General features: G+C 44.4%; 1 protein-coding gene across 1 annotated transcript in view; it reads left to right on the top strand.

Annotated features, from left to right (window-relative positions):
- The window catches only part of LOC139409294 (tyrosine-protein phosphatase non-receptor type 13-like), a 111,157-nt gene that overhangs the window by 68,987 nt on the left and 21,697 nt on the right, over nt 1-20,473 (top strand). Inside the window, 16 exon segments of the mRNA XM_071154222.1 lie at nt 6,623-6,724; nt 8,793-8,886; nt 9,150-9,235; nt 9,742-9,904; nt 10,336-10,550; nt 11,442-11,540; nt 11,670-12,109; nt 12,318-12,826; nt 12,829-13,133; nt 13,742-13,912; nt 14,008-14,182; nt 14,740-14,950; nt 15,078-15,115; nt 16,242-16,306; nt 16,810-16,971; nt 18,991-19,423. Of these exon segments, the coding sequence (XP_071010323.1) occupies nt 6,623-6,724; nt 8,793-8,886; nt 9,150-9,235; nt 9,742-9,904; nt 10,336-10,550; nt 11,442-11,540; nt 11,670-12,109; nt 12,318-12,826; nt 12,829-13,133; nt 13,742-13,912; nt 14,008-14,182; nt 14,740-14,950; nt 15,078-15,115; nt 16,242-16,306; nt 16,810-16,971; nt 18,991-19,423 (3,268 nt within the window).

Raw genomic sequence — 20,473 nt, 5'->3', positions numbered from 1 at the left:
TAACTGGTGGCAGGGAAGTCAGACGCAGGAGAGCACAACTAGGTAATAGCCGAAGCAGTTTAATTCCAAAACCAACGGCATCAAGAAAATAACAACTTGGGTACAAAACCCGATGCGCACCAGTCAACATGTACACAAGCACTTACAAACAAACAATGCCAAAAAAAGACATGGGGGGAACAGAGCGTTAAATACACAACACGTAATGAGGGAATGAAAACCAGGTGTGTGGGAAAACAAGACAAAACAAATGAAAATGGAACGGCGATGACTAGAAGATCGGTGACGTCGATCTCCGAACACCGCGCAAACAAGGAGAGGAACTGACCTCGGCAGAAGTCGTGACATTCTCTGTTAAAACCGGTCCCCTACAGCCCTCTTCATCCTCCAGTCTCTACCCGCAGTGCGCCCCCACCGTTGGGCGTCGAAGGGGAACCTACCTACGCCATACGGGCCATCCTTGATTGCCTGAGGTCGCATCCAGTCCACTCCCTAGTGGACTGGGAAGTTATAGGCCTGACGACCGGTCCTGGGTCCTTGACCAAGACATCCTCGACCCAAATATGATTCAGGCATTTGTCCCGCTCCCCGACCTCGGGGTCAACCCCTGAACAGACCCATTGGACATCAGCCTCGACGCAGAACGTCGGGTCAGTCCACGACCTCGTCAAACCAGCCTGCCGGAACTCGCCCCCGAGGTAGGCGTCCTCTGCTCCCCCGCCTGCTCCATCCTCCTGTGCCGTTGGGTCGTCAGGAGCCTGCCTTGTAAGCACTGTTTCTTTGTGTTCTGGAACGTAGCTCTGTCTTTCATTTTTGTTCATTGTTTTCACCTGTGTAAAGATTTAAATAAAGGTTTAAAAAAATCTGACAAATCGGTGAAATACAGATTTCCGATTGTTATGAAAACTTGAAATCGGTCCTAATTAATCGGCCATTCCGATTAATCGGTCGATCTCTAGTCAATACCAAATTCCAATTTGCCTCTAGAAGCAACGTCAGCACAAGAACTTAATGAAATGGGTTTCCATGGTTGAGTAGCCGCAAATAAGCCTAAGATCACAATGCCAAGCGTCAGCTGGAGTGGTGTAAAGCTTGGCGTAATTGGACTCTGGAGTAGTGGAAATGCGTTCTCTGGAGCGATGCTTCACCATCATGCTTCACCATCTGGTTGTCCAATGGACAAATCTGTGTTTAGCAGATGCCAGAAGAAAGCTACCTGCCCAAATGCGTAGTGCCAACTGTAAAGCTTGGTGTAGGAGGAATAATTGTCTGGGATTTAGTTCCGGTGAAGTGAAATCTTAACGCTATTGCATACAATTACATTCTAAATGATTCTAGGCTTCCAACTTGGTGGCAACAGTTTAGGGAAGGCCCTTTACGGTTTCTGTTAGACAATGCCCAAGTGCACAAAGCGAGGTCCATACAGAAATGGTTTGTCAAGATTGGTGTGGAAGAACTTGACTGGCCTGCACAGAGCCCTGAACGCAACTATATCAAACACCTTTGGGATGAATTGGAATGCCAACTGGGAGCCAGGCCTAATCATTTCCCGACCTCACTAATGCTCTTGTGGCTGCTCTCGCAGCAATTTCCAACTTCTAGTGCAAAGCCTCCCCAGAAGAGAAGCAGAGAAGGGGGACCAACTCCATATTAATGCCCATGATTTTGGAAGGAGATGTTCAAACAAGCAGGTGTCCACATATGTAGTGTATCTTATTTACATAAGTATTCACACCCCTGAGTCAATACGTGTCAGAATCACCTTTGGCAGCGATTACAGTCTTTCTGGGTAAGTCTTTAAGAGCTTTGTTATTTTTCAAATTCTTCAAGCTCTGTCAAGTTGGTTGTTGATCATTGCTAGCCAGCCACTTTCAAGTCTTGCCATAGATTTTCTAGCTAATTTAAGTCAAAATTAATCTAAAATGGAATAAACAGTTTTTCCCCCTCATCAATCTACACACAATACTCCATAATGTCAAAGCAAAAACAGGTTTTTATAAATGTTTGCAAATTTATTAAAAATTAAAACTGATATCAAATTTACATAAGTATTCAGACCCTTTACTCAGTTCTTTGTTGACGCATCTTTGGCAGCGATTACAGCCTCGAGTCTTCTTGGGTATGACGCTACAAACTTGGCACACATGTATTTGGGGAGTTTCTCCCATTCTTCTCTGCAGATCCTCTCAAGCTCTGTCAGGTTGGATGGGGTGCGTTGCTACAAAGCTATTTTCAGATCTCCAGAGATGTTAGATCGGGTTAAAGTCCGGGCTCTTGCTGGACCAGTCTAGGACATTCAGAGACTTGTCCCAAAGCCACTCCAGTGTTGTCTTGGCTGTGTGCTTAGGGTCGTTGTCCTGTTGAAAAGTGAACCTTCGCCCCAGTCTGAGGTCCTAACCTGCTCCAGAGCGCTTTTCATCAAGGATCGCTCGGTACCTTTCTCTGTTCATCTTTCCCCTAGATCCTGACTAGTCTCCCAATCCCTGCCGCTGGAAAACATCCCCACAGCATGATGTTGCCACCACATTGTTTCAGCGTAGGGATGGTGCCAGATGTCCTGCAGACGTGACACTTGGCATTCAGGCCAAATAGTTCAATCTTGGTTTCGTCAGACCAGAAAATCTTGTTTCTCATGGTCTGAGTCCTTTAGGCACCTTTTGGCAAACTCCAAGCAGTCTATCATGGGCCTCTTTCTGAGGAGTGGCTTCCTTATGGCCACTCTACCATGCAGAGATGGTTGTCCTTCTGGAATGTCCCATCTCCACAGGGGAACTCTGGAGCTCTGTCAGAGTGACCGTCAGGTTCTTGGTTACCTCCCGACCAAGGCCATTCTCCCATGATTGTTTAGTTTGGCCGGGCTGCAAACTCTAGGAAGAGTCTTGGTGGTTCTAAACTTCTTCAATTTAAGAATGGTGGCCACTGTGGTCTTAGGGATCTTCAATGCTGCAGAAATGTTCTCATACCCTTTCCCAGATCTGCGCCTCGACACAGTCCTGTCTCGGAGCTCTACGGACAATTCCTTCGACCTCATAGCTTGGTTTTAGCTCTGAAGTGCACTGGCCTCTGTGTTCTCAGTTCTTAACCTTCTAACAGTATTAAGCATGTGTTTATAGGACTTATAGTTTTGAAACTGAAATGTACTTAATGAGGGTAGTATACAATGTTATGCGTTGTTTAGAAAATGCCACCAGAGGGCGTCAGAGTTTGATGTTAAAGAGTCTGTGCACACTTTAATGGCATTTGACATGGTTATGATGCCAATCATTTCATTTAACTGTAATATTGTGACGCAGAGGTTGGTAAATTACATAACACTTGTAATAGCACCTGGTATGTAGACTCTTACGTAGCATGTAATATCATATTTGTCATGCAGACTGTGTAATAGCAGTTGTTATTAACAGTTGACATTCAATCATATGACAACAGGATGAACAGTCATCTAGAACACCCATTATGACTAGTTTTATATCATCTTATGCTGTTACTCATAACAATTCAAAACTGCTTATGACAAATGCTATAATGTGTTATGTAGCTGTTATAAAGGCTTTATGCCTGGTTCCTCTAGGTTTCTTCCTAGGTTCTGGCCTTTCTAGGGAGTTTTTCCTAGCCACTGTGCTTCTACATCTGCATTGCTTGCTGTTTGGGGTTTTGGCTGGGTTTCTGTACAGCACTTTGTGACATCGGCTGATGTAAAAAGGGCTTTATAAATACATTTGATTGATTGATATGCATTCATAAGGACACCTAAAGTAAAGTGTTACAAAGTTCATCGTACTGACCAGGCAGTGTGCCATGGAACAGTTCTGTCGGCTGCCAAACTGCGTAGGATCTAGTTTCGGTGTGATGTCCCTCAGGATCCAGTGTGCAGAAAACTGTTCACAGTTGAGATGTTAATTAGATCGGCCTCAGTTCTTCAATGTTTTGTGGGGTAGATTTCGGGTATGGGGACAACAGTAGTCTCTTTCCATTGTCCAGGGATGATAACTTGTGGACCTGTTGATGATGTCACAGAGAGGAACGCTGATCTCGCATGCAAACTCCTTCAATATTCTTGGAGGAATCATGTCTAGGCCAGAGGATTTATGACAGTTGATGGAGGCCAGTCTACTATACAGATCCCCCAATGAAATGGTGGGCAGTGAGGGGGCTGGCAGGAAAGGAGACAGAGCTAAATGTTTGAGGAGTGTAAATGACTAGGACATCTTGACAAACTTTGTGTTGATGGCGTTTGCGATTGCCGACAAGTGCTGGCGATGGATTCCAGGAAAGTTCTTTTAAAGTTCTTTCGGTCAGCTTATTTTGCTGTGTTGCACATGGATTTTACTCTACAGTCAAAAAATGGCAAGGTGCTCCATCATGCTGGAAAAGGCATTGTTCGTCACCAAATTGTTCCTGGATGGTTGGGAGAAGTTGCTCTCGGAGGACGTGTTGGTACCATTCTTTATTCATGGCTGTGTTCTTAGGCAAAATTGTGAGTGATCCCACTCCCTTGGCTGAGAAGCAACCCCACACATGAATGGTCTCAGGATGCTTAACTGTTGGCATGACACAGGACTGACGGTAGCGCTCACCTTGTCTTCTCTGGACAAGCTTTTTCCGGATGCCCCAAACAATAGGAATGGGGATTCATCAGAGAAAATAACTTTACCCCAGTCCTCAGCAGTCCAATCCCTGTACATTTTGCAGAATATAAGTCTGTCCCTGATGTTTTTCCTGGAGAGAAGTGGCTTATTTGCTGCCCTTCTTGACACCAGGCCATCCTCCAAAAGTCTTCACCTCACTGTGCGTGCAGATGCACTCACACCTGCCCGCTGCCATTCCTGAGCAAGCTCAGACTTCAAGTACGATGTCTTTATGTTGGTGACAATCATGTCAGGATGGCTTCACCTCTGGTGTTGTTCTGAACTACCTGACAGTTTATTATCCAAGGCAGATTCCATGGACACTGAGGCGGTTGAAGTCCCCAAGAGTTGTCCGATGTCTGGGTACTTAGCACGGAGCAGATCAGATGAGGATATTAGATGTTCAAAGAGTTCATCCTGATGTGGTGATTGTGGCGGTGAGTACACCACACAATGTAATAGCAGATATGTGCCGTGCGAGTCTCAGGTGTCTCACGTTCACCCACAAGCATTTCAGATGGTCGGTAACACTAATGAAGGTTAATGGGGGGTATGAATGATGGAACAGTCTCTGATGTACAGTGCAACACATCCTACCTGGTTGATCCTGCCAGTAACATATGCTGGTCTCAAAGATTAAGCCATGCAAGTCTAAGTGCACACGGACGGTACAGTGAAACTGTGAATGACTCATTAAATGGCTCAAAGATTAAGCCACGTAAGTCTTAGGGTGTTACTCAATACTACCGTGCTCCGATCAATCAAATCTGAGCATATGCGGTCGGGAACATGAGTCCAAAACAGAACACTCGAAACGGAGCAAGGAGGGCACCTATCGGATGAGTACTCCATTTGTACACATTTTGAATAATGCATTGATGCACGCTTCAAAGGAAAGTATGCACAGAAATATGACTCAACCACTTAAAAAAAAACAATGCAACATGTCTTGAAAACAATGGCAGACATTATTTGAGCTGGAGCGAGAGAAAATAAACTCAGACGCAGAATTAAATGTTGCCCATTCACATCTCATATGTTGCCTGAAACGTTGTAAATTGATACATTCATAAATATGACCTGTGTTCATTTTGGCATGTTTAAGTCAATAGTGCAAACTAGCTAGCTAGCCACGAAAAATTGGTTGCCAGCTAGATTAATACGATTCACATATAGCTAGCTGGTAATTATGAAGTAAAAAGTTTGCTTTATGTATATCTTGTTTCATCTCTTTTGCCATTGCCCTGGCTGGAAGCAGGTTCAGTGAATGGGAATGTGCAGCGTGAGGGAATACGGTAGCAACGGAGTGCGAGTGCAATATCAAATGTAATATTTGATGCTTTCTCCGCACTCTCGTCCCCACAAGAACGTACTCAATAGAACACTCGTGGAGAACAAACTCTGAGCATGAAAGTGTAGAAGCACGGTTGTATGAGAAACACCCTTAAGTACACACGGCCGATACAGTGAAACTGCGAATGGCTCATTAAGTCCATGATATAGCTATAGCATAGCAGCTGTCGAAAGCTGTGTATGCTGGAAACCCTTGGGTGAAGAGGTCAAGTGAAGGGTTGTGTTGTTCATATGAATTTAGTGTGTTTTAACGCTATTGACAACCTTTAACAGAATGGTTGTGTAGTATAGGATGTGATTTTTTTTTTTTGTCCCCGAGGGGAAATTCTTGGAAAATGCTACTTGTTCAAGAGACTTAATGGGATAATAGGTTAGCCGGTCATGTTCGTGGCTAATGGATAACTGGATTAAGGCTGGAGTTCAGGAAATTTGGAATACGTTTATTTGTACGACATTATTGTAAACGAGCTGTAGAATTCACGACGTGATAGCATTCTTGGCATTCGTTCATTTTCTCTCTCTTTCTCTCACACACCCCCCTACCCCTTACCACCTCCCCTATCTCTCTCTCTGTCCCTCTCACTGTCTCCCCATTTTCCCCTCCTGTCTCTCTCTTTCTCTCCCTCTCCCTCCCCCTCCAGGAGGTGCGTTCCAGGTCTCCCTCTCTCTGCAGTCTGAGAGCCAGGGAACAGCTTGTGGTGGAGCTGAAGAAGGCCAACGGCAGCCTGGGTATAAGTGTAGCTGTGAGTAAATCTATATATGTTACAGTAGTGCTTCCCAAATCCACACCTTGGCCATGCCATAGAAACAGAATACAGTGCCTTGCGAAAGTATTCGGCCCCCTTGAACTTTGCGACCTTTTGCCACATTTCAGGCTTCAAACATAAAGATATAAAACTGTCTTTTTTTGTGAAGAATCAACGACAAGTGGGACACAATCATGAAGTGGAACGACATTTATTGGATATTTCAAACTTTTTTAACAAATCAAAAACTGAAAAATTGGACGTGCAAAATTATTCAGCCCCTTTACTTTCAGTGCAGCAAACTCTCTCCAGAAGTTCAGTGAGGATCTCTGAATGATCCATTGTTGACCTAAATGACTAATGAGGATAAATACAATCCACCTTATGTGTAATCAAGTCTTCGTATAAATGCACCTGCACTGTGATAGTCTCAGAGGTCCGTTAAAAGCGCAGAGAGCATCATGAAGAACAAGGAACACACCAGGCAGGTCCGAGATACTGTTGTGAAGAAGTTTAAAGCCGGATTTGGATACAAAAATATTTCCCAAGCTTTAAACATCCCAAGGAGCACTGTGCAAGTGATAATATTGAAATGGAAGGAGTATCAGACCACTGCAAATCTACCAAGACCTGGCCGTCCCTCTAAACTTTCAGCTCATCAGAAGACTGATCAGAGATGCAGCCAAGAGGCCCATGATCACTCTGGATGAACTGCAGAGATCTACAGCTGAGGTGGGAGACTCTGTCCATAGGACAACAATCAGTCGTATATTGCACAAATCTGGCCTTTATGGAAGAGTGGCAAGAAGAAAGCCATTTCTTAAAGATATCCATAAAAAGTGTTGTTTAAAGTTTGCCACAAGCCACCTGGGAGACACACCAAACATGTGGAAGAAGGTGCTCTGGTCAGATGAAACCAAAATTGAACTTTTTGGCAACAATGCAAAACGTTATGTTTGGCGTAAAAGCAACACAGCTGAACACACCATCCCCACTGTCAAACATGGTGGAGGCAGCATCATGGTTTGGGCCTGCTTTTCTTCAGCAGGGACAGGGAAGATGGTTAAAATTGATGGGAAGATGGATGGAGCCAAATACAGGACCATTCTGGAAGAAAACCTGATGGAGTCTGCAAAAGACCTGAGACTGGGACGGAGATGTGTCTTCCAACAAGACAATGATCCAAAACATAAAGCAAAATCTACAATGGAATGGTTCAAAAATAAACATATCCAGGTGTTAGAATGGCCAAGTCAAAGTCCAGACCTGAATCCAATCGAGAATCTGTGGAAAGAACTGAAAACTGCTGTTCACAAATGCTCTCCATCCAACCTCACTGAGCTCGAGCTGTTTTGCAAGGAGGAATGTGAAAAAAATTCAGTCTCTCGATGTGCAAAACTGATAGAGACATACCCCAAGCGACTTACAGCTGTAATCGCAGCAAAAGGTGGCACTACAAAGTATTAACTTAAGGGGGCTAAATAATTTTGCACACCCAATTTTTCAGTTTTTGATTTGTTAAAAAAGTTTGAAATATCCAATAAATGTCGTTCCACTTCAGGATTGTGTCCCACTTGTTGTTGATTTTTCACAAAAAAATACAGTTTTATATCTTTATGTTTGAAGCCTGAAATGTGGCAAAAGGTCGCAAAGTTCAAGGGGGCCGAATACTTTCGCAAGGCACTGTAACTAGAACGTGTACCCATGAGTGTTCCAGTCAAATTGCTTTGTCGCTTCTAGTAATTATATTCCTCATTTCCACCTATAATACTACTACTGTCTCAGTTACACCAATCTACAGTACACATTCTTCTATAGGATGGAGGTTAGGGGTCAGGCTAGGGTTTAGGTTTAGGGGTCATGATCAAAACAATCCCTAGGTGCCTTTGCCTAGCCCCTACTCGCAGTCTCCTATACTTAATGCAGTATGTTATATGTTCTCTATAGGGGAGTCAACACCCGTGTTAGTTTTAGAGGCAGTAGTCTGAGGCTAGGGCCAGGGGTAGAAACTATGATATAATATATACAGTACAGTATGGGATACAGTATGGGTTGTGCCCTATAGGGTGGAATGAACACCTGTGTTCGTTACGAGGGGATATACATCAAGAGTCTGGTGCCAGGGGCCGCTGCTGAGCAGGACGGGCGCATTCAGATAGGTAACCAAACATCACTACTCAACCAATACCAGACTAGCTTCACACATTCAAATAGGTAACCAGACATCACTAATCAACCAATACCAGACTAGCTTCACACATTCAAATAGGTAACCAGACATCACTAATCAACCAATACCAGACTAGCTTCACACATTCAAATAGGTAACCAGACATCACTAATCAACCAATACCAGACTAGCTTCACAAATTCAAATAGGTAACCAGACATCACTAATCAATCATGTGCGTATGTATGACAGGTGACCGACTGCTGGAAGTTGATGGGTCCAACCTACGAGGTGTAACACACAAACAGGCCGTGGAGTGCCTGAAGAAGACTGGAGAGGTACGATGCACGCACACACTCCATCTTTCTCTCGCTCTTTAGTCTCGCCTCTCTTTAGTTCTCTCTCCTTCTCTCTTGGCAGTGGCAGGGCAAACCATATGTTTACAGCTGTTGTTATTTTAGCCTTTGCTAATAAGCTTTAGCCTCAGCCTTTAGGCTTGCTGACGTTAGCATGCTCTACACTGACACCTGGGCCACATCTCTAACATAGTGTTGACAGACAGCTTAGCTTAGCCCAGTCACCCCCTGTCTAATCACTGGGTTACGTAACTCCCAGATTCCAGGACAAAAACAAATAACATAACAAATCTAGCTATTTTCTCACATGACTTCACTAGCATAATGAGTCTCTAAACAGCACTGTCTTAACCCTTTCTCCCTATTGTCGGACAGAATTCTGTGATTTTAGCTGTTTTGTTTTTTCTGTGTGCATGATCATTGTGTGTGTATGAACGCTGTGTGTATGTTCACTGTGTGTGTGGTGTGTGTGTGTGTGTGTGTGTTAGGTGGTGAGTCTGCTTTTAGAGAGGGAGCCCCAGGTGGTGTTGGGGGCGGGAGCGAATCGCCCCCGCTCAGCTTCACAGAGCCAATCAGGAAGTCTCAGGAGAGACAGCTCCATGGAGATGACCTTGAGTGGCAAGACCAAGGACTACAGCTTTGTCACTGATGGTGAGAGGAGAGGGCACACACACACACACACACAAACACAAAGGCACACAACCAGGCAGACACACACAGACTCCCCCGAGGTGGCTGTGACTTATCTGACAGCTACATTGTGTTGGCTGTCACAGACAGCCCCGACACACCCCCAGTCCCCTGAGAGCTGACACACTGATGCCTTATAGCTCAGTGTGTGTCTGCACGTGCGTGTGTGTCAGCACTGTGCGTATGCGTGCGTCTGTACATATGTACAGACCTCGGTCTTGGTTTTACTGTTTTACACACATTCCAGTCTGGTGGAGGGCTACAATGAAATGGAATGAGTTTAACAGCAGAAAATGCTTGTTGGTGCATGTAAATAATGATGTGAAGCTGAATCACCCTCCCCCTCTCTCAAACACTCTGAAAATAATGATGACCCTTTGCGCTCTTCTCAGACAACACTCTGGAGGTGCTGTTGAAGAAGAGCCTGTGTGGTTTGGGCTTCAGCTTCTACATCAGTGAGTTGAACAGTGGTTGTGACCAGGGCAGCAGTGTGGTGCGGATCAAAACCCTTTTCCAGGGTCAACCAGCCAAGGAGTCAGGACAGATCAGAGAAGGAGACGTCATATTGGCTGTTAATGGACAATGGGTTAAAGGCCTCAGCTACCAGGTACACAATGTCTTTCTTGTACAAATCTCTTTATCGTTGTCCTTCAAACCAGATATGAAGAATTGTGTCCTGTTGGTGAGTGTGAATGAGTTGGTTAGAGTTAGCATTGTATTGAGATTAGGTTGTGAATGTCAGGGTTCGGTGTTAAATATTTTCATATGTTGGCGTGCCTTGCTTAATCTGAGAGCTGAGAAGAGGGGAGGGGGGGGGGGGTCTACCGATGAGGCGCAAGAGCGTCACCAATGGCGTTCTTTGTCTTTTTGTATGTTCCTTTAACGAATTTTGATTTGGCGCACCGGCATCACAGATTATTTTGACAAGTGATGATTTCGTGGAGGTGGTGCTTAAGAGGAGGCGAGCGATTTTAACCAGAGAGTTTGGGTAGTTCCGTTCGTGTCATCTAGGTATCTAGCTAGTGCATGCAATATTTGGTTGTAGTTTCTGAAAAGAGGTTTAGTTTAGTGTTAGAATGCAGTGCGTCTCTCTGTATGTTAGCTCCGTGCTTTATTCAGCATTCTCTCTCTCTACCTCCTTTGCTCTCTGTGCCACATCGCAGTTAATCCCCTAATCTGATCTATCAGAAATGAACTCTGCACGTCTCACCTATGGCTCTGAACTATGGATTACACAGCGGTTGGACTGAGACGGCAGTGTCGTTAACATGCAAATTAGCTGTTGTCATGGGAATGCTTGGTGGCAAAGGGGTACTGCATGTGTCTGTGGCCCGCCAAAATAACCATACATATTTACGTTAGTGCACAAAGTACGTTGACAAATAAATGCAGCAGATACAGAGAACTCCCAACCAATATGCCCCTGCCCTCCCCAGCAGACTGAACCACACACATACCAAAAAATTCCTTGTACTGACCCTTGACCGCTCATCCACAGAGGGTGTTGTTCCTGCTCCGTGGGCCTCCGTCTGAGGTCCACCTGACTCTCTGCAGACCTGCTCTTGGAGTACTGTCTCAACTGGATGCTGACACACTGGTGAGTACATACACACACACACACTCACTCACACACAGAGAAAAACAGGCTCACAGATAAATAGACACATGCACACACACACTGAGCACTGAGAATTGAGCACTGAGTGGTATCTCTCTCTTTAAATAGGTTCCTTTCTTGTCTCCAACCCGTGGGGTGAGGTCCAAGTCTCTAGACATCAGGCTAGGGGAAGATTATAGCCAGCTGCTCAAGCTACAGGCATACCAGAATCGTCAGTACAACCAGGAAAACCAGGCTCAGAAGGAGCCAATGCAGACATCACAAGCCCAGGACCAAGCCTCCAGGCAGGCCAGACAAACAGACAAATCCCCTGAGCCCTCTGGAGGTCCGAAGACTCAACAGAGTCAGGATAGTCAAGACAGTGAGATGGACGCAGCTGAGAACCAGCCTTCCTCACCCTCTCCCTCACCCCCTTCCCCCATCTCCCTCGCCAGCAGAAGTGACGCAGGAGACAGTGAAGAGTTGTCGGTTGTGGACGAGGAAGGTTCCGAAGATATGAGCTCGGCATCTGTCGGGGCCAAGACCAGTACTAGTCCCGTGTACACCAGGTAACGTTGATGTAACATTTTAAGTACAGAACAAATTATTGATTGCTGCCTTTTAGAAACAGGTCGCTCTTGTAACAATAAATGTTTATTTTCAATGCGATTTACCTGTGTAATTAAAGGATCAATTAAATGCAAATAAATACAAAGACAAACACACACACACACACACACACACACAACTGTTAATTAACCCTGTATGTACTTCCAGTGGCATCAGAGAAGAGGCGGACGGCAGTTTAACATACTGCCTTATGGGTGATGGAATAACCATTCTGTCTGATAAAGAGTACTTGACCATCAGTTCGACTTCGGACAGGCCCTCTAGCCTTACCTCAAACACCTCATGTACCCCCAGTGTGGCTCCACACACTACCTCTCATACCTCCAGGACCAGATCCACCCCCCCCACTAGGGTCCGATCCACCACCCCCAAAAGTACTTCCATCCCCCACAGCTTGTCCTCGCAAACCACAAGCTCAACAAACCCCAAACACCTCAACACCACCTCTGTCCAGCAGACACCAGCTCAGCCCTCCTCTAGGCCTAAATCCAGTCTTTCCTCAAGGATGTCTGACCTCAACATCAGCCACTCGGTGCATCCTCTCCAGCCCCAGCATGCTACACCTCCTCTTCCCAGCCTCTCCTCCCATACCTCCAACCCCAACTCCAGGATCTCCGATCGCAAACACAGCATTGCAAACACAGCATCACCTCCGATCGTAAACACAGCATCACCTTCGATCGTAAACACAGCATCACCTCCGATCGTAAACACAGCATCACATTCAAGACTACCAATGCCTCCAACATCACTCGTTCAGTCATCCAATACAATCCCCAGCCCCCTGACACATTGCCCCCCTCGCAACCCCCCGCACGCCACCCCTCTCCCCAGCCTCCCTTGTCCTCACTCTCTCCCCCCATTCAGGCTGCACCTCTCCCACACACACACCCTACCTGGAGACAGGAGACAGAAGGGGAGGAGGACGAAGATGAGGATGAGAATGAGGAGGATCCCAGAAAAGTGAGACTTAATGTCAAAGACATTACTTTTTTTTTTTGTTTACTCACATTCATAAAATCACTTTCCTAGATGCTGGATTAAAGAGGATAATGTAGAACAAAAAATATATCTGTCAGGAATATTTTCCTGACGCAGCCCTAGTTTTGGGTTGAAATGTTGTCCGATTAAACAACACTTTGGAAGGATATGCCAGTGTGCAGATGAATTTTTTGTTCTAGTGACATGTGATTGAACTTTATTCATAGGGATCCCGAGTGGGGCAGCGGTTTGAATCTTGAACCAGGGACTGTAGACTCACTACAGCCCCTAGTTCTAATCCAGGTTGTATCACATCTGGCCGTGATTGGGACTCCCATAGGGAATCACAATTGGCCCCGCGTCGCCGGTGTAGGCCGTCATTGTAAATAATATTTTTTTTCTTAACTCACTTTCCTAGTTAAATGAAGTTGAATTTTAATTAAAAAAATTATAAAAACAATGACAAAAAAAATGAAATAGCACTTTTCACAACTGCGTTCACAAAAACCCAAGCCTAAACCCTAAAGAAAACAGCAGAGATAGAAAATAGAACAAAGGCCTGGACACTGTCTTTTGTGTTTTCCATCCAGGGCATGATGAAGGAATTTGAGATGTGTGTGGTTCTGACCAAGTCGTGGAGCGGTAGCTTTGGGTTCACCATCACACGCAGCAAACTGGATGCCTGCTACTACATTCAGGACATACTGGACAACCCTGCTAAGACGGACGGACGGCTCAGACCAGGGGACAGACTAGTCACGGTATGCACACACACATCGGCACACACACATGGACAAACACATACACATAGGCACACAGTATCTTTACCTGTCTCTCCCATATTCCCCACTCCCAGGTCAACGGCCAAGATATGACGAATGTGACGGATGAGGTTGCCATGTCGATCCTGAGGTCGTCTCCTAGGAGACTGAGTTTGATCCTGGGGAGGGCGGTGACCAACCTGATCGCTCCACCTTTTCCAGACAACCTGCAAGACATCATACTGCACAAGACACCGACTGGACAGCTTGGTAAAACACTGAATGGGAGCGTGACTATTAGTATTTATCAGATGGGAGAACTATAATATGGGAAGCCAGTGTGAGGGTCTGCGCTCAGGCTGCAATGTATGGTGGCCGGTGCGCGGGAGAAAAAAATCTGTGTAGAACTACGTAGGTACTCAAACCATGAAAAGGGAAAACCAAAGAGGTCGAGATGCAAAAATATACTTAAATTTAATCCATGCTCAAACGGATATTAAAAGATCCTCGTTGCGAAGTGCTAAACAAAGAAAGGAGCGTACGTTTCGGCTTCTATGCCTTCGTCGGTGCTGTACAAACTCATTAAGGAGGCACGGACTTAAGAAGACACACCTGCTGTGCGTAACAGATGCACAGGTGCAGGGAAAAGGTGCTCTGTTACAATTTCAACCTTTCTGTCTGTATTATATCTCTAATATCTGGATGGTGCTCATTAGGGCACGCCATAGCAAACACTTTGCAATGGAAAACATTCCGATGTTTAGGTTGTATATCCTCTGGTCACTCTGTTTTCTTCTGTTTTTGTCCCTAATGAACACATCTCTCAGGTATAAAGCTGACGGGTGGTATAGGCAGCAAATGGCAAGGGATCTACTGTCTGGAGGTGGTTCCTGGTTCACCTGCCTGTGAGGAAGGCAGCGTCCAACCAAACGACAGGATCCTGTACATCTGTGGCCGATGCACCATGGGAATGACTCTGGAGGACGCTGTCAAGGCCTGCGAGACTGCTCCGCGCAAAGTGAAACTTAAGGCCACCAGGTGTGTGGGGTTGCCTGAGTGTGTGTGTGTGTGTGTGTGTGTGTGTGTGTGTGTGTGTTTTGTAGAAATGCATGCATTCTTTTTGTTAAATGATCCGTCTGTTTGCTTTCTTTCTTGTTTCTTGTAGAGATAACCAGCCTGTGACTCCCAAAGCCAAGAGTAATGGTGCGTATAAGATCATGTACTGAGATGCTTTAACCTCCCGGTGACCACTATGTTCAGTTCAGGACTCTCGGTGTATGTGACTGCTGGTTCACATAGAAACAGACACGAACTGAAACACTGGAATGTTGGCTAAGTGTTGCAATGGGTTAAGTTGATGTAATGAGAAGTTTGTAACCAGGCAGGTTGATGCCTCATTGACGAAGTAGATGCTATTCTCAGATCAATCATTACCAGGTTAGATAACCATATTACCTGAGACAGAAGCTTCATGGTTTGGTCTTTCAACATTACGGTGTGTGATTCTGTGTCCTGTCTGTCTGTGTCCAGGTCTCAGTGACCTGAGAGAGTGGAAGAAGGAGGAGCAAAGGGAGTATTTCAGTGGGACCTCTCTCTCGCTAATATTTGTTATTGGTCTCTCTCCTCTCATCTCTTTGTCTGTGTTTGTAGCCGCAGCCCGGTGCTGACAGACAGTGTGTGTGTGTTTGTTGACGGACAGGGCCTGTGCTGCCACTGCAGGATTAATTATTACAGAGCATCTAAACCTCCACTGGGGTATTAGACCACACACACACACACACACACACACACAAGTTGTTTGTTGACTGTGAGGGGTGAGGTAGAGGGACAAGAGAGGGGCAGTCTGAAAGGCCAGTGTTGTCTACCTGTTCGAGAGGACACCTACGCACCAAAATGGCCACAGAGGAGAGAGGTCAACGTGAGTTCCTGTCCTGTTCTGAATATATCATCACCAGGGGGAATGTTTTACTTTTGTTTGACGTGGACAGCTTTTGCAGAGGCTTTTTTTGTGTGACTGGAGGGATAGAACATTATCCAAGGTCAAACAGGAATGAATACGTGTTAGATTGATCTTGTTTGATCATACGTCTGTATTGGTTGTGGTACCTTTGCTTATGAATTATTGATGATGTATGTTTCTAATACTTGCAAGTTTTTTTTTTTTTATCTCTCAGTAGATTAAGTTACATTGAGCAGGATTCAGGAACATTGAGCAGGAGCTATCATTTACCTTACCTGCCACACTGGCCTTTTGGTTACATAATATAGCAAACCTTTTTTGTCCGTTGAAATGGAAATATTTTGTTCTCTCTCTCTGTTTGTCCTGTAGCTAAAGCCGTGCCCGAGACCACTGGGAAATTCAGACCACTTCTCTCTGTCACCTCCGATCAAGACGTAAGTGTTAGCTCTCACTCTCTCTGTCTCTCTATCCACCTATCACTCTCTCTCTTTTGCTGTCTTTCTTTCTCGATCTCTCTCTTTCTCCAACTTTTCTTTCTCTTATCTCTCATCTTTCTCCAACTTTTCTTTCTCTGTCTCTTTCTCCAACTTTTCTTTCTCTATCTATTTCTCTCTCTCTCTCTCTCTCTCTCTCTGATGACACAGGTTGAAACTAGAGTCATCTGTTCTCTCGGCTTGGGGCCTGTGTGGGCATTCTCACCTGATTCATGCATTAATATTTTACTGCTCAAACACTGCTTACCTCAGCCTGTGGCAGAGAATTGGGAATGCTCTTATAGCAGTCTGGATAAAAGTGTCAACTTAATGGATAAATTGTAATTGCAAGTATCGCGGGATAAGGGCTTCCTAACTAAAATTCTCACAGTAATTTGACTTAAGTGGAAGTTGGCATTCACCCCGATGACTGGATTTGTAACTTCCACCTCTCCCTCTCTCAGAGCTGTATCTTGCAAATATATGTGTGTAAACCAGAGAGAGGGGGTCTGGGCTTTGCTCTGATTGGAGGATGCAACGGAAGTACGCTCAGAGTGAAGGAGATATGCGCTGGAGGCATGGCGCAGCAGGATGGACAGCTCAGAGTGGGAGACATACTGCTCGAGGTACACACACGCTAAAGCCCTGCACAGGCATGCATTTTAAGCCCAAGGCCTACCCATGCCTGCGACATTCAGAAACTCTAAATCAGAAATAACTTCCTCCGTTAGTACAGTAAATCCATTAGTTGCTCCTCTCTGTCTGTCACTCGCTCACTGGCCACAGCTCGCTCTGCATGCGCTCTACTCATGGCTGCTTTGAGTCTGTGAGTATCCATTGCAACGGCTCCACTTGGGCTGCTCTGCTCAATGAAGAGACATAAGTGAGCATTTAGCTGTTAGCTATTTTTTTGTCACTCTAAAAATTTTCTGTGAAATAATCTCTCCTGTCTTATATTTGACGAGGTTGAAGCACTTCGTTATGATCTTAGTCAGATATGACTGTACTGTGCAGCAGAGCACAAACAAAGGGTTCAGCTTCAAAATATTAGTGATAGACGATAGACGAGCCCTGCCTGTACCCTAGTTATTCGGGCTCTGGTCAGGTAGCAGAGCTCTAACGCACACGTGACTTATCAATGACTGATCCATCCATGACTGATGATGTGTCCAAACATGACTTTTAATACAGTTGAAGTCTGACTTTTACATACACCTTAGCCAAATACATTTAAACTCAGTTTTTCACAATTCCTGACATTTAATCCTAGTAAAATTCCCTGTTTTAGGACAGTTAGGATCACCACTTAATTTTAAGAATGTGAAATGTCAGAATAATAGTAGAGAGAATGATTTATTTCAGCTTTCATTTCTTTCATCACCCAGTGGGTCAGAAGTTTACATCCACTCAATTAGTATTTGGTAGCTTTGCCTTTTTAAATCCCACAATAAGTTGGGTGAATTTTGGCCCATTCCTCCTGACATAGCTGGTGTAACGGAGTCAGGTTTGTAGGCCTTGCTCGCACACGCTTTTTTAGTTCTGCCCACAAATGTTCTATAGGGTTGAGGTCAGGGCTTTGTGATGGCCAATCCAATACCTTGACTTTGTTGTCCTTAAACCATTTTGCCACAACTTTGGAAGTATGCTTGGGGTCGTTATCCACCCCCACAACATGATGCTCCCACCCCCATGCTTCACAGTTGGGATGGTGTTCTTCGGCTTGCAAGCCTCCCCCTTTTTCCTCCAAACATAACGATGGTCATTATGGCCAATCAGTTCTATTTTGTTCATCAGACCAGAGGATATTTCTCCAAAAAGTACGAACTTTGTCCCGATGTGCAGTTGCAAACCATAGTCTGGCTTTTTTATGGCAGTTCTGGCGCAGTGGCTTCTTCCTTGCTAAACAGCCTTTCAGGTTATGTAGATATAGGACTCGTTTTACTGTGGATATGGATACTTTTGTACCCGTTTCCTCCAGCATCTTCACAAGGTCCTTTGCTGTTGTTCTGGGAATGATTTGCACTTTTTAGCACCAAAGTACGTTCATCTCTAGGAGACAGAACGCGTCTCTTTCCCGTATGACGGCTGCGTAGTCCCATGGTGTTTATACTTGCGTGCTATTGTTTGTACAGAGGAAAATGGTACCTTCAGGCGTTTGGAAATTGCTCCCAAGGGTGAACCAGACTTGTGGAGGTCTACAATTTTTTTTCTGAGGTCTTGGCTGATTTCTTTTGATTTTCCCATGATGTTAAGCAAAGAGGCACAATGTTTGAAGGTAGGCCTTGAAATACATCCACAGGAACACCTCTAATTGACTCAAATGATGTCAATTAGCCTATCAGAAGCTTCTAAAGCCATTTTTCCAAGCTGTTTAAAGGCACAGTCAAGTTAGTGTATGCAAAATTCTGACCCACTGGAATTGTGATACAGTGAATTATAAGTGAAATAATCTCTCTGCAAACAATTATTGGAAAAAAGACTTGTGTCATGCACAAAGTAGATGTCCTAACCGACTTGCCAGAACTATAGTTTGTTTTAACAAGACATTTTTGGAGTGGTTGAGAAAAAAAGTTTTAATGACCTAAGTCTATATACTTTATATTTGTACTAAATATGTGTCCTTGTTGTATTCAAATGTGTTCTAGGTGAATGGTATAATAGTATCAGGTCTGAGCCACTGTAAGGTGGTGGATATCCTCCGTCAGGCTGAGGGAAACATCCAACTCACAATCTGTAGAGACATACCAAGGGCCAACACAGCACCCTGCACTGATGTATCCTTCTCTATGGCCTTCCCTGGAGACAACATGGCCGTCTGTCCTGGATCCAATATGGCTTCCTGTCCTGGATCAAATATGACCTCTTATCCTGGATCAAATATGGTACCTTGTCCTGGATCAAATATGGCCTCCTGCCCTGAAGTCAACATGGCTACCAGCAATGGATCCAACATGGCACCCTGCACTGGATCAAATGTGTCAGTCTTCATTGAAGCCCGTATGTCGGACAATGCCGAGCCATTCTCCAACCCTTCTGCATGTTCCTCACCTGATGTCCAGCAGGAGGACCTTCCCCCTGGTGAGATAGGGATAGTTAATCCAAAAGTAATATTTGTTTTGGGGTTTCATACTTAAAAAGAGTTATTTTTAGCTATGTTTAGCGAAGTAAATATTTAAATCTGCAGGCCTAAATCCTAAACAAAATGTACTTAAAGGCTTAATGCAGCCATTTGTATATCAATGTCAAATCATTTCTGGGTAACAATTAAGTACCTTACTATGATTATTTTTGACAATTTTAATTGAAAACGAACAAAAATACCTTCTTAACAAGAGCAATTTCTCAAGCTAAAATTGCTCGGACTTTCAGGGAGTGGTCTGAGTGGGGAGGGGAAAACTGAAAACTAGTTGTTATTGGCAGATAGGTTTGTAACTCTTTCTTATCAAATCAAATTTTATTGGTCACATACACATGTTTAGCAGATATTATTGCAAGTGTAGCGAAATGCTTGTGTTTCTAGCTCCAACAGTGCAGTAATATCTAACAAGTAATATCTAACGATTTCACAACAATACACAAAGTAAAGAAATGGAATTAAGAATTTACAATGTCGGAGCGGCATAGACTAAAATACAGTAGAATACAGTATGAGTAGAGCAAAATATGTAAACATTATTAAAGTGACTAATGTTCCAAATTATTAAAGTGGCCATTGATTTCAAGTCTATGTATATAGGGCAGTAGCCTCTAATATATTAACAAATTTACCGTCTGGTGATTTCACCAGGCAGGCCAAAACTCTATCCCACCAAAACAGGCTTAAATTTCAGGCAGCCTTTTCAAACGGCTCTTACACTAAAAGGGCATTAAAAAACTAAAACGATATCCTCCGAAAAGGGGTGGTGGCGGGTGGGTTAATATATATTTTGTTAATAAATAAATAAAGAATAGGAGCAGGGTAAATTTGATTCCAATGGCCATCAGGCTGCTGAACAGTGGGACATAGGACAAATGTAGGGCCCAATACATGGTCGGGCAGTAGACTGCAGAGACAAAATAATTATGTTTCCAGTTTTTCAAATTTTAATGTAAAAAAAATAAAAGTAGGTCATTACATTTGCACAATTT

The sequence above is a fragment of the Oncorhynchus clarkii genome, chromosome 1 (genome assembly GCF_045791955.1).
Source record: "Oncorhynchus clarkii lewisi isolate Uvic-CL-2024 chromosome 1, UVic_Ocla_1.0, whole genome shotgun sequence".
Classification (NCBI taxonomy): domain Eukaryota; kingdom Metazoa; phylum Chordata; class Actinopteri; order Salmoniformes; family Salmonidae; genus Oncorhynchus; species Oncorhynchus clarkii.
Note: the sequence above shows the minus strand (reverse complement) of the source record. Positions and strands in the feature narration are given on the sequence as shown.